Here is a 12,326-nt window from a genome sequence, read left to right as displayed (position 1 = left end):
CCGGGACTGACTGCAGGGAAGGAGGAGCCGCCGGCGAGCGCCGCAGAGCCGCCCGCGCCCCGGCGCTCGCCTGCCGCGGGCCCCGCGCGGCACGCAGCCACGCGCCCGGCTTCCTCCCCGCCGGCCAGCCGGAGTTGAGGCAGCTCCGAGCGCAGCGCTCTCACCCGGGGAGGTCGAGCGAGAGGGATTCGCGCCCTGCCGGCAGGGACCTGCCCCCTCGGTTCGCGGGACGCCCGGAAGAAAGCGAGCGGCGCCGAAGGGAGATCCCGAGCGACTGCTGTGGAGGAAGAGGAGTGCAAAGGGTGTTTGCCCTGCGGCTGCTGAGAGGAAACAACTGCGAGCGACAGATTGAACAGGCTGCAGATCCCGCGAGAGAGAGAGGGGCGTGTGGATCGTCTCCTATTTCTGCTCCGTGATATTTGATCTTCCCCTCGTTCCTGCAGGGGTGGCTGGGCTGGTAAGGGGTTCTGCGTGCGCCTGCCTCTCCCTCGCTTCCTCCGAGCCGTGCTAAGGAGCTTCCGAGGAGGACCAGGCAGCCGTGGACAGCTTTCTGAGCCGACCTGTTGGTTTCCTATGCTGGGAGGAGCATGACGGTGGGGAGATCGTGGCCTGGAATGGGGGCAGTTGCTAAATGACCGCAAAAAGTTTCTTGACCACAGGAAGGAAAAGGCTTCCCTGGATCATTAGCTTGAAGACAGGGATTCAGGAACGGACTTACAGAAATTCTCACCGTGCCTCAGGATACGCCTTACTTCTTTGTGCCTTCAGAAAGGCCCGGGCGGAGCTGGAGACCAGACGTGCTGACCCGCACCGGCGCGCGGCCTGCGCGCCATGCCGTTGGTGCTGCTCTGGGGAGAGGCAGGTTTGCAAACCAGTCCTTCTGCTTCCTGCTAAATAGCAGCGTGCCTGTGTCACTGAATTACTCGAGCTCGGCGGGCTGGCGAGGCTGCCGGCGTGGTTATCCCTGCAGAGCTTTAATGCCGTTTGCTTGACCTTTTCTTGAAAGCGGAGCGAGCAGGAGAGCTCGCGACAGAGGGCCGTCCGAGCTGCTGCGTGCGAAAAGGCTGCGAGATGTTGGCTCTCGGCGGATGAAARCAGTGGGATTGCTGCTCCCCGTTGTCCCTCTCTGGGCCTTTCCAGGCTAGGGCCGGAGAGCAGGAGCCTCTGCCGCAGATACCGCGCTGTGCTGCACTTTGTTAGCTGGTTTGCACGGGTAAGGGTCTCTGGAGGGGATCTTCGCTTTCCCACTGTTTGCAACTTTGGGTCATGGAAGACTGAAAAGGGAGACGGTGCCTGAGATGGTCGTGAAGCCGAGATTTGTGTCTCCGGAGGGCATGGCAAAGCCCCGAGAAGAGATACGGGGGTGAGACAAACTCGCCCCCGCCATCCAGCTGCCTGGGTGGGTGGCCAGCTGCCAGCCCCTCCGAGGGCGCGCGGGTGATGTTCTCTGGGGGCCGGGGTCCTCGTGCCGCCCTGCTTTGTACGCCCGGGCTTTACTCCCCACGCCGGGGGGGACTTTTRTCTCGGGCAGAGCTCTGAGCCCGTTTCCCTGCCCAACGCAGCCATGGCCGAGCACCTGGAGCTGCTGGCAGAAATGCCGGCGGTTGGCAGGATGAGCACGCAGGAGCGCCTGAAACATGCCCAGAAGCGCCGGACGCAGCAGCTGAAGAAATGGGCACAATTTGAGAAGGAGGCACAGGGCAAGAAAGCCAGGGCGGAAAAGAGGAGGAAGAGCAGCAGCAGCAGCAAGGAGAAGCGAGTGATGTTCCCGACCAGCGTGCAGCTGCTGGAGGCGGCCGCTCGGAACGACGTCGAGGAAGGTACGTGTGGGCTCTGGCGCGGGTCGGGGTGTGCGATGGGGGAATCGCGGGGCGTCGGGGCTTCCGGAGGACTCGAGGAACCTTCTGCTAAAGGTAGCGTCGAGCCTGGGCCTCCGTCAGTGTTCTGGGACCTGCTGGGACAGAGCTGGGAGGGCTCGTCGGGTTCAGCTCGGATTTGCAAGGAGCTGCAGCGCTGTTTCTGCTGCAGCCCTGGCTGCAGGCGGCGAGTACTGGCTCTTGCGTTTCCCCGTAGCAAGAAGGATTTGACCAGGGCATCGTCTTCTCAAACAAACGTAGGTGCTGGGGGCGGGGGGCGAACAGAACGGGATYGGAAAGCTTGCAGCGTGCTGCTGGTCGGGCTGGACGCTGTGCCGTGCCGTGCCAAGGCGGCGGCGTGGGGCTGGTGCCCTCCTGAGCACGCGCGAGCGGGGCTGCCGTAGCCCCTCTGCTGCGCTCCCGCGCGTGCTGCCTGCGGCGTGGGCAGGTCCTGCCCGGCTCCGGCTCTGGCGACAGCTGGCAGAGAGCGATCAAAGGGCAYGCTGGCTGGAGGGAGGGAAGCCGGCAGCAGCGACCCYGGCTTCCGAGCTGYGCTGGCCCCACTGCGTCCCCCCCAYGGCGCCCACRGCGTCCGTTCCCCCCACAGYGCTGCAGGAGGCCTGGKAGCGTTGGCTGAGGGCCTGGAGAAGGTGAGATTGGGCAGGACGAGGAGAAAAAAGGCTAAGGAGAGAGTTGCAGCTGCTGCCAGGTGTGCCGTACGCCCCACGCGGGCTTGGCCTTGCCGGGGCCTCTGCGCCGGTCTCGTCCCCGCGAGACCCGGGACGGCGCCCGRGGCCGGGTGTTCAGCTGGCGCTGGGGCCGCGTTTGCAGGAGCCGGGGCAGGTCGTGGCTGGAAGGATCCCTTCAAAGCCTCGGGAGCTGGAAGGGCAGAACTGAGGACTGCAGCCGCCTTGCTGCGCCTGCCAGGGGCACTCCCCGCTCCTCTCTGGCAGTCGAAAGGGTTTTGTMAACTCAGATGTTTTTAAATCATGAGAATTCAACATTCAGTGGTTTTGCTTTAAAAATATAACACTAGYATAACTTAAATTGCGGTTCTTTTGCTTGCAAAATATCACCTGAAAATAAACCAGCAACTTGCRACTAGTTTCCAAAACCATTCGAGTGCTTTGGGTTGTGCAGTCCTGGTCTGAGCTCCTGCTTGGAGCCTGACTGTACAAAAATATCTTGCTTTTAACATTGCTGCTTGCCAGAATCTTGCGAGAGCGCCCCAAGACCTGAGAGCCCGCCTGTGTTTTCCCATATTTCCCTAAACTGGGAGAGGGCGGTGGGCGCTCTCGTTAGCGGGGCGCTCGCGGTCTGCAGCCGCGCGAGGTGCAGCAGCAGCCCCGGACCTGAATTTGCCTCACCGGCCCGCGGTGGGTTTGGGGTCTCCCCTCGAGCCTCGGAGCTGCTCCGTGGTTCCGGACGCGGCCTTCCTCGCTCCCCCAGCCGCCGCTTCTGGTGCAGACCTCTGCCTGCTGCTCGGAGGAGCAAAGCGGCGCGGGGGCCGGYGCCGCTCCCGCGGAAGAAGGGGCCGATACTTAAAACAGCCGCAGCGATTAGTTTGGCGCGTGCTGCCCGTCCTCCTAAACAGCTCGAAGCACAGGAGCATGGGAGGAAAACTAAAAATGGGCCCGCCCGGCCCGTTGCCCGTTGCGCGGCGCGCCCGGCGCTGGGAGCCGGGGCGCTCGGCACGGCCGGCCGCCCGCCGGCGGAGCGAGAGCTCCCTCTCCCGCAGCCCGGCTCTGCCCGAAAAACCGGCTCGCCTAGCGCAGCCGCGCGGCTCCCGTCGCCGCGCGGGGCGCAGGCGTTTGCCAGCGTCGCTTCCCCCCCATCCCGCGCCCCTCTGCAAGGCGTTCTCYGTCAGGGGATCGTCGCCCGGCCCTTCCCGCCGGCGAAGGGGCGCGCGGCGGCGCTCGGCAGAGCCGGTGCCGGCGCGGCTCCGCCGAGGCACGGCCCTGCCCGGTGAGCGCCGCGGCGCGGGAGCAGGAAGGGCGCCTGGCGCGGCAGCACCGGCGGGAGGTGGCTGAGAGAAGCCACCCGCGGCTGTGCCCCGACCCGCCGCTTTGCCGCCGTTTGCCGTAACCGGGGGTGTGTTTTTAGCAGAGACGTCCTTGCCCTGCCGCCGGGAGGGGGGTTTGCGCCGTAGCCCGGCAGGTTTAGACGCTGGTTTTGCGCACGCGTTCGGATTCCTTCCTTTTCCCTTGAACAGTGTTATTTCAGGTTTTTTTCCAAGCATCCTGAGCTTATGCAAGAACCTCGAGGAAAGCCCTGTGTGTCCTCAGGGGAAGAAACCTGTTCATCTTCCATTGCAAAAGAATCTCACCAGGCTGGTTCACAACCGAGTGTGAACGGGCAGCGCCGGAAGCCACATACACAGCCGGCAGGCCAGGAGCACGCAGGATGCAGACTGTAAAGAGGGAATGGAGGACGGTTGCCCTTGCAGGCAGATCTGGGAAGCTACGGAGGTGATGGGCCTCTGCTTAAACCCTCCTTGCAATAGCTGCTCGCATGTGCAGGGATCCTTGTAATCTGGAAATGCCTTGGCCTCCAAGTTGCTCACAGCAGAAACCAGCCAGGCGATCAGCAAAATGCATCTTTCAGACAAATCGCTTCCTAACACGGCGGTCTTTAGGGACAGGGACAGTTGTTAGTTCTGGAGAAAGGAAGACTTTCCTTTCGTCGAGCAGGATAGGGTTCGGGACCTTCTGGGCAAGCCTGACACCCTCAGATCCATGGGCCCAGATGGGATGCATCCACAAGTACTGAGGGCGCTGGCGGATGTTGTTCCCAGGCCGCTCTCCATCATCTTTGAAAGGTCCTGGAGAACTGGAGAGGTGCCCGAGGACTGGAAGAAAGCCAGTGTCACTGCAGTCTTCAAGAAGGGCAAGGAGGAGGACCCAGAYAACTACAGGCCAGTCAGCCTCACCTCCATCCCTGGAAAGGGGGTGGAACAGCTCATTTTGTATGTCGTCTGCAGACACGTGGAGGAGGAGAAGGTGATCAGGAGTAGCCAGCATGGATTCACCWAGGGGAAATCCTGCTTGACCAACCTGATCGCCTTCTCTGATGGAGTGACTGGCTGGGTAGAGGAGGGCAGAGCAGGGGACGTTGTGCACCTTGACTTCAGCAAGGCTTTTGACACTGTCTCCATAACGTCCTCCTAGAGAAGCTCAGGAAGTGTGGGTTGGACGAGTGGACAGTGAGGTGGATTGAGAACGGGCTGAAAGGCAGAACTCAGAGGGTCGACATCAGTGGCATGGAGTCTAGCTGGAGGCCTGTGGCTAGTGGTGTCCCCCAGGGCTCAGGACTGGGTCCCATCCCGTTCAACTTCTTCATCCATGACCTGGATGAGAGGACAGAGTGCCTCCTCAGCAAGTCTGCTGATGATCCCAAGCTGGGAGGAGTGGCTGACACACCTGAGGGCCGTGCGGTCCTACAGAGAGAGCTGGCCAGGCTGGAGAGCTGGGCGGAGAGGAACCTCCTGAGGTTCAACAAGGGCAAGYGCAGAGTCCTGCACCTAGGGAGGAATAACCCTGGGCACCAGTACAGGCTGGGGGCTGACCTGCTGGAGAGCAGCTCTGCAGAGAAGGACATGGAAGTTCTCGCGTAGAAGAAATTACCCGTGTGTCAGCAATGTGCCCGTGTGGCGGAGAAGGCCGATGGTCTGCTGGGGGTGCATTGGGAAGAGTGTTGCGAGGGGGTGAAGGCAGGTGATGCTGCCCCTCTCCTCAGCCGTGGTGAGGCCCCATCAGGAGTCGAGTGTGCAATTCTGGGCTGCCCAGTGCAAGAGAGACGTGGGGCTAGTGGAGAGAGCACAGCAAAGGGCTAGGGAGATGCGCTGGAGGCCTGTRGCGTGTCTCTTCTGAGGAGAGTCTGCGAGAGCTGGTCCTGCTTAGCCTGGAGCAGAGAGGACTGAGAGGGGATCTTATCCATGTCTACAAATAGCTTAAGGGAGGGTGCCAAGAGGATGTGGCTGGACTTTTTTCTTTGGTGCCCAGTGACAGGACAAGAGGCAATGGGCAGAAATTGAAGCACAGGAAGTTCTGCCTGACCGTGAGGGGGAATTTCTTCCCTGTGAGAGTGACGGAGCCCTGGCACAGGTTGCCCAGCGAGGTTGTGGAGTCTCCTTCTCTGGAGATCTTCAAGGCCCGCCTGGATGCAACCCTGTCCAACCTGCTCTAGGTGACCCTGCTTGAGCAGGGGGTTGGACTAGCTGAGCTCCAGAGGTCCCTTCCAACCTCAACTGTTCTGTGACTCTGAYAGGAAGCAGAAGGGATTTACAGGCACTGTGAAGGTGACGTGGGCGTCTGGCAGGATCTAGGGCTTCCAGGAGAGAACTGGTCCTGGAGGGAGCTGTGCTGGTTCTTGGGGCCTCCTAGGAGGATGAGCCAGAGCAGGGTGGACARCAGTGAGAGCTCTGGCAGTAGCATCATGCTCCGGTGATCAGCAGGTCAGAGAGCCAGGGCTGAGGGAGCATCTGGCCCGTTGCAGGCAATAACYGTGGCTGCACCCACGCCTGCAGCCTCCAGGATCTCCAGGGTCTTGGATGCCAGTGGTACCGACCGCAGTGGGACCTGYGGTACCAGGTGGGGAAAYGTGTCTTTTGAAGCTGGTTGAAATSCSTGTTCCTCACCAGCTCTCCGTGCTGGCGCAGCTGGGAGGCAGAACGGCGGTTACGGTGCACGTGCCCTTCCTAGTGCCGATGGAGCGTCTGCYGCTGCAAAAAACAGTTGCTTGCACGGGGCCAGCAAGTGCCCAGGAGCAGAGGTGCCCAGTGCGCTCGGTGACTCAGCGCCGTTGGCAGATGCAGGTTATTCTTCTGCCAGGCGCAAAGTCCAGGGCTCGGCTGTGACGGTGCAGTGTGCAACRGGGCTGTCTTCGGGTAAAGGAAGCCTCCTCTCCCCAAATCGGGAGCGGCCTCGCAGCGACCGTTCACCCCCAGGCAGTCACAGGGCTTTCTGGTCTTCATCCGTCTCTCCTTGCCATCCCCAGGGGCTTCCCCAGGCCGGGGAGAAGACGGAAGTGCCTGTTGGCCAATGGAGAATAGAAACGTGTCTGCCRTGGTTGTGAAAATATCCCTTCTTGTAGGCTGTAAGTAAGGCTTGTAGGACAGGTCTGGCCTGCGCAACACGGCTGGGATGCCTCCCTGTGGGAACACGAAGATTTGGGTTTTCTTCAGTGGAAATCCCCCTTCTTCAAAGGGGATTCTTCAAACCCTGGCGTTAGGGAACTGAAGGAAACCCCTCAGCATTTGCTTTTCCAATCCTGACTTCACCTGGTCGCTACAGGTTCTCCCKGGCTGAGGATGATGGCAGGGGCTCAACTTGAGCTATGACCAGGATAAACGTTGGCTTAGACCATGGCAGCGCTGACACAGCTCAAGTGATTCAAAACTGCGCTGTAGTTGGGATCTTAGCTGTGTCCTTGCCGTTGGGTGAAAGCCTTGATCTGCTTGTGGTTTTGACTTGARCACAAGGACATAGCTAAAGCTTCGATCCCCAAATATCTGCTCTTTCTGCACCTTCATCAGCTGTACGTTAGGTAGGACCTCGCGGTTCTCCAGGGCTCCTTCCCGTGCGTAGCACATGCAGTGCCAGCAGCAGRCCTGGGGCATCCTTCCCTGCCCTCTGGGTTACTGGCAGGGAGCTCCAGGCAAAGCCGTGAAAACCTGCAAGACCAGGCTGGTGGCGGGAGGTCGCGTGTGACCTCCTGAGATCTTCCGTCCYGCAGGAGGACGGATGTGAACGTCATCTCTAATCGCTCTTCTCCYGTGACGGATCCGTAGCCTCTGCGGCCTCCCTTGAAATCCGGCCTCGGCGTCCAACTCCGACTGCCTGTGGAATTTGTTCCCACAGGCGGTATCCGTGCTGCTCGCTGGCCTGTTTCCTGGTGCGTTTGAGGTAGCATCCTTGGCTGTGAAGCCTCTTTACGGCTTCTCAGCTGTAAACGGAGGCGAGAAGTAGGACGGGCTGGCCGGTTGTCAGGATGCCTTTCCAAACAGCTTGATCAAGCTGCTCTTTCCAAGCCTAACGACGGTGCCGTCTGCCTTCTCTTCCTGCGCCGACGCGCCCAGGAGGTTCCTCGGCCCCCTCCTTTCCTCCTCTGGGGCCGGGGCTCAGCGACCGCAGCGGGGGCTCGCTTCCCCCCRGGTCTGCATCCGCGGGGCGACGCTCCCACGCTCGGATGGCAGAGGGGCACCGCTCTCCCGACCGGAGCCAGGGCCGTCAGGCGTCCGCCTCTCCTTGGGCTTTCCCGGCCTCTCGTCTCCAGGGAGCCAGAGCCGTCCAGCCTCGCCTGCRGGTCGCGCCGGGCCGGAGACCCCGCCGGCCTTCAGGCGAGACACCGGAGAGCCCTTGCTAAAAGCAATTTGTTTCTGCAGTTCGCCACTTCCTCCAGAACGGCATCAGCCCCAACCTGTACAACGAGGACGGCCTCACCGCGCTGCACCAGGTGAGCAGCCCTCAGCCCGGGCCGGCCGGAGGCAAGGGCTGCGCGGAGGTGCCGGTCCGCGGCGTGCRCCCGCCGCCGGCGGTGGGTCGCCCCTCATTGCCCGCTCCCGCGGACGGGGCGGCTCGCGGGCCGCCGAGCGCYGTCCCCTGCTGCTGCAGCCGCCTCGGCGGGGAGCCCGCTCGGCAGCTGGGAGCTGTCCTGCAGCAGAGCCCCTCTGTTTTCCAGCCTAGGTGCATCCGAGGCTGTGTTTTCACTTTTGGTCACAGGCAGCATCATTTCTTGCTGCAGTTAAGGACTCTTCTAGTGCCTTCGTATCGGGAGTCTTAAAATACCAAAGACGTGAGGARGAGCCTGTAGAAACCTTTGGCCCTCCACTGAGAAACTGCTGGGAAGGGGCTCCTCGTCCTGCTGGGAGCTAGATGATGTTTCAGGAACTGCAGGCATAAGGGATTAAAATGGGGGATTTCCTCCTTGTGGGGTGAAAAATCCTTCTCTTTTCTTTCCGAGGACTGAGCGAGTCTGTCTCCGGCGGCGCTGGAGGYGCTGCAGAGAGAGGGGCGCGGGGGGAAGCGGAGCGGGCAGCCCCGTCCCGGAGCCCCCCGCAGCCCCCTCTGCTCTCTCCCCTTGCAGTGCTGCATCGACGACTACGGGGACATCGTGAAGCTGCTGCTGGAGGCTGGCGCCAACGTCAACGCCTGCGACAGCGAGCTCTGGACGCCGCTGCACGCCGCCGCCACCTGCGGCCACCTGCACCTCGTGGAGCTGCTCGTCAAACAGTGCGTGGGCGCTGGCCGTGCCSCGGGGCGAACGGGTGCGGTGGGGACGCTGATCCAGGCGCTTCGGCGGCGCCGGGAGCAGCAAATCTGCCTGCTTGGAGGGAAGAAAGCCTGAACCAAGCGGACGTGGCGCGGCCGAGCCGCGGCCTTGGCACCGGCGTGGCCTCCGCGGAGGCTGGTGCCGGAGCGGCTGCGTCCGTCGCGCTGGGCGGCCCCGGCAGGCCTGGCCGCGGCGGGGAGCCGATGTCCCCGGAGCCGTGGCCCAGCCGTGGCTCTGCGTGCTGCGACGGGGGGCCGGGCTGGAGGCCCCCGGGGAGCCRGCCCGGCCCTGCCCCGGGGTGGGATCGCCTTCCCTGCGGCCGCCTCTTGCTGACCGAGGGGGAGGCGCAAGAAACGCGGTTGAGGCACGGAGGCAGAGCTGTGCCCGCGGAGAAGGGGCTCAGGCCCGTCCCGGCCACGCGTGCGGCGGCTCTGCCTGGCGTCAGCGTGGGCCCAGCGAGGAGGAGGGCACGTGCCCCCCGGGGAGCCCGCGCTCGGGATCCTCACCGCCCGCTTCTTCCCCGGGCAGTGGTGCCAACCTCCTCGCAGTCAACTCGGACGGGAACATGCCCTACGACCTGTGCGAGGACGAGGTGACGCTGGACTGCATCGAGACGGCCATGGCGGAGCAGGGTGAGTCTCCTCGGCCGGCTCTCGCCTCCCTGGAAGCCTGCGCCGTAGCTCGGCGTCCCGCCGCTCCGGTGCGGGTCCCTCCACGTCTGCCGCAGCAGATCTTCCGTTTGGTAGGTGAGAAAACTTGTCCGGGGACCGTGGGCTCTGCCCGCTCCTGGCGGAGCAGCCCTCTGTCCGGGGGCYGGGCCAGGCTCGGCAGTGCCCACGGACATGGGCAGAGGCTGGAAGGAGGAAAACGCAGAGCCGGTAACCTGGGTTTAACCTGGGTATGGCAGAGGGGCGAGGAGGCCCCTCCTCCGTGGGGCACGACGCCGAGGCAGGGACGCGAGCGCAGGCTGGTGACGGCCCCAGGTGGAGGGGCGGGGGTGGCACGCGGGCGCAGCGGGTCGCTTGGCGAAGGGCAGCTCCCACCGGTGCTCTCCGGGGCGGGGAGCCCGCGGCYTCGGGAAGCCGCGCGCGCGCGTCCCAAGCGCCCGCCGCGCCTGGCTGACCGCTCGCCCTCTTGCAGGCATCACGCAGGAGAAGATCGAGGAGGCCCGGGCTGCCACGGAGCGCAGCATGGTGGAGGACATCCGGCAGCTGGTGCGGGCGGGCGCCGACCTCAACGCGCCGCTGGACCACAGTGCCACGCTGGTAGGACGGACGGGGTTCCCGTTTCGTACTGGGAGGGCGGCCCCATCTTCTCTTGAAAGCGAGCAGCCAGCGCTGCCCTGCGTGGCCCGAGCTGGCCCGGCTCCGGGCCGGGAGGGTGCTCCCTGCTGGGGGCTGTGCCCGGAGCTCTGCTGTAGCAAGAGCAAAGCGTGGAAGCGAGTGAAATGGGCGCCAGGGCGGTGCCTGCCAGGGAGCAGGGCTCTCCCTGGGCTGGCACGTCGCCCTCGCAGCCGGGCTTTCCGAGCGGAGCCCCCGGCGCGGGGCTCGGCACCATGCCTGCAACGTCCCCCCGCAGCTGCACATCGCGTCGGCCAACGGCTACCTGGAGGCTGCCGAGTTGCTGCTGGAGCACAAGGCCAGCATGAGCACCAAGGACGAGGACGGCTGGGAGCCCCTCCACGCCGCGGCGTGCTGGGGGCAGGTGGGTGCCGCTCGCYGGGGGCCCGGGCCCCTCGTGGCAGCGCGTGGGGCACCTGCGAGCCCGCGGCGGGGACGTGCCGTTGCCGACCAAGCGAGTGTGCGGGAGGCTCCAGGGCCTGGGGCACGGAGGACACGTCCGGTGCCCTGGCAGCAGGAGCTGGAGTCCCCAGGCCTGACCTCGACGTGCCGCTGGGCAGCGCTGGGCTCGGGGAGCAGTGGGGTCGGCGCCCCGGAGCCGAGGCTGCTGCCCCTGCGCTCGCTGGGGGCTTTGCCCAGTTTAACCCTTCTCGTCTCCTTTGCCCGGGCAGATCCCGCTGGTGGAGCTGCTGGTGGCTCACGGTGCTGACCTCAACGGCAAGTCTGTGCTGGACGAGACGCCGCTGGGTGAGGGCTGGCGTGGGGCGGGGGAACGGGTGAGGGAGGCAGGGCTGCCCGGCCCGCGCGGGGCTGGCCCGCGACGGCAGGGACGTCCCTGGCCCCTCTGCCTCACCCAGCTCCGGGCTTCGGGGCGTCGGGTCCCTCCGGAGCCAGCAGCGCTGCGGGGGCCTTGGCCAGGGTGCGGACGTGGCCTGAGCCCGCTTTGCCACCCGTGCCCTCCGGCTGCCAGTGCTGCACCCCGGGGGTCCCCGGCCCYTCTGCCACCGCGCGGGTGGGCACTGCTGACCTCCCTGCGCCTTCCCGGCGGCTGGGGCGGCTCGGGGCTGGTGGGCGCTGGGCCTCGAGGGGCTCCTGCCGGCCGGTGGCCTTGACCTTTTCCCTCCTCTTGCCGCAGACGTGTGCGGGGACGAAGAGGTCAGGGCCAAGCTCCTGGAGCTGAAGCACAAGCACGACGCCATCATGAAGTCTCACGAAAAGCACAAGTCGCTGCTGCAGCGCCGCACCTCCAGCGCCGGCAGCCGCGGGTAAGGGACTCGAGGCCGCTGTCGGGCTGCCCGTCCTCACCGGCGGCTCGCGGGCCTCGCTCCGGCAGCCGGGCTGGCCGGGCGCTCTCCTCCACGCGGGCTCACGCCGCGTCCCCCCAGGAAGGTGGTGCGGCGGGTGAGCGTGACGGAGCGCACCAACCTCTACCGCAAGGAGCACGAGAAGGAGGCCATCGTGTGGCAGCGGGCCGAGCAGCGGGAGAGCGAGGACGAGGACCGGCAGACGGACGCCGAGCTCTGCCTGCGCCTCGCCGTGAGTCGCCGCGCGGCCGAGGCCCCCCCGCTCCTCGCGCAGCGTCAGTCGGCTCTCAGCCACCCCACGGTGGCCGGGGGTCCCCACCTCGCGCCCCTCTGTCCCCGCAGGGCCCCGAGGGAGAGGCGACGGCTCCGGGAGAGCCGCCTGCGCAGCGCAACGGCTCGGCCGTCCCCGCCGCCCCCAAGCACCTCTACTCCAAGAAGCCGGAGCGCGGCGTGTCCTGCCAGCCGGGAGAGCCGCCGGGCGACCTGAGCCGCGACAAGGCCCACCACACGCTCGCCGACCTCAAGCGGCAGCGGGCGGCCGCCAAGCTGCAGCGCCC

At 65.0% G+C, this 12,326-nt stretch overlaps 1 protein-coding gene across 1 annotated transcript in view; it reads left to right on the top strand.

The window, feature by feature from the left end:
* The first annotated feature begins 6 nt into the window (after window positions 1–6).
* PPP1R16A (protein phosphatase 1 regulatory subunit 16A) overlaps window positions 7–12,326 on the top strand; it is a 13,244-nt gene continuing 924 nt past the window's right edge. Inside the window, exons 1-10 of the mRNA XM_085316991.1 lie at window positions 7–1,820; window positions 8,239–8,309; window positions 8,940–9,085; window positions 9,654–9,757; window positions 10,266–10,390; window positions 10,704–10,829; window positions 11,137–11,212; window positions 11,601–11,730; window positions 11,851–12,001; window positions 12,112–12,322. Coding sequence (XP_085173117.1) covers window positions 1,565–1,820; window positions 8,239–8,309; window positions 8,940–9,085; window positions 9,654–9,757; window positions 10,266–10,390; window positions 10,704–10,829; window positions 11,137–11,212; window positions 11,601–11,730; window positions 11,851–12,001; window positions 12,112–12,322 — 1,396 coding nt within the window. The 5' untranslated portion in view covers window positions 7–1,564. The remainder of the gene's footprint in view (window positions 1,821–8,238; window positions 8,310–8,939; window positions 9,086–9,653; window positions 9,758–10,265; window positions 10,391–10,703; window positions 10,830–11,136; window positions 11,213–11,600; window positions 11,731–11,850; window positions 12,002–12,111; window positions 12,323–12,326) is intronic.

This window comes from Rhea americana, unplaced genomic scaffold (genome assembly GCF_003343005.1).
Source record: "Rhea americana isolate MKP2758 unplaced genomic scaffold, rheAme1 scaffold_483, whole genome shotgun sequence".
Taxonomy (NCBI): domain Eukaryota; kingdom Metazoa; phylum Chordata; class Aves; order Rheiformes; family Rheidae; genus Rhea; species Rhea americana.
The sequence above is the reverse complement of the archived record's forward strand: the minus strand, read 5'-3'. Positions and strand labels throughout refer to the sequence as shown.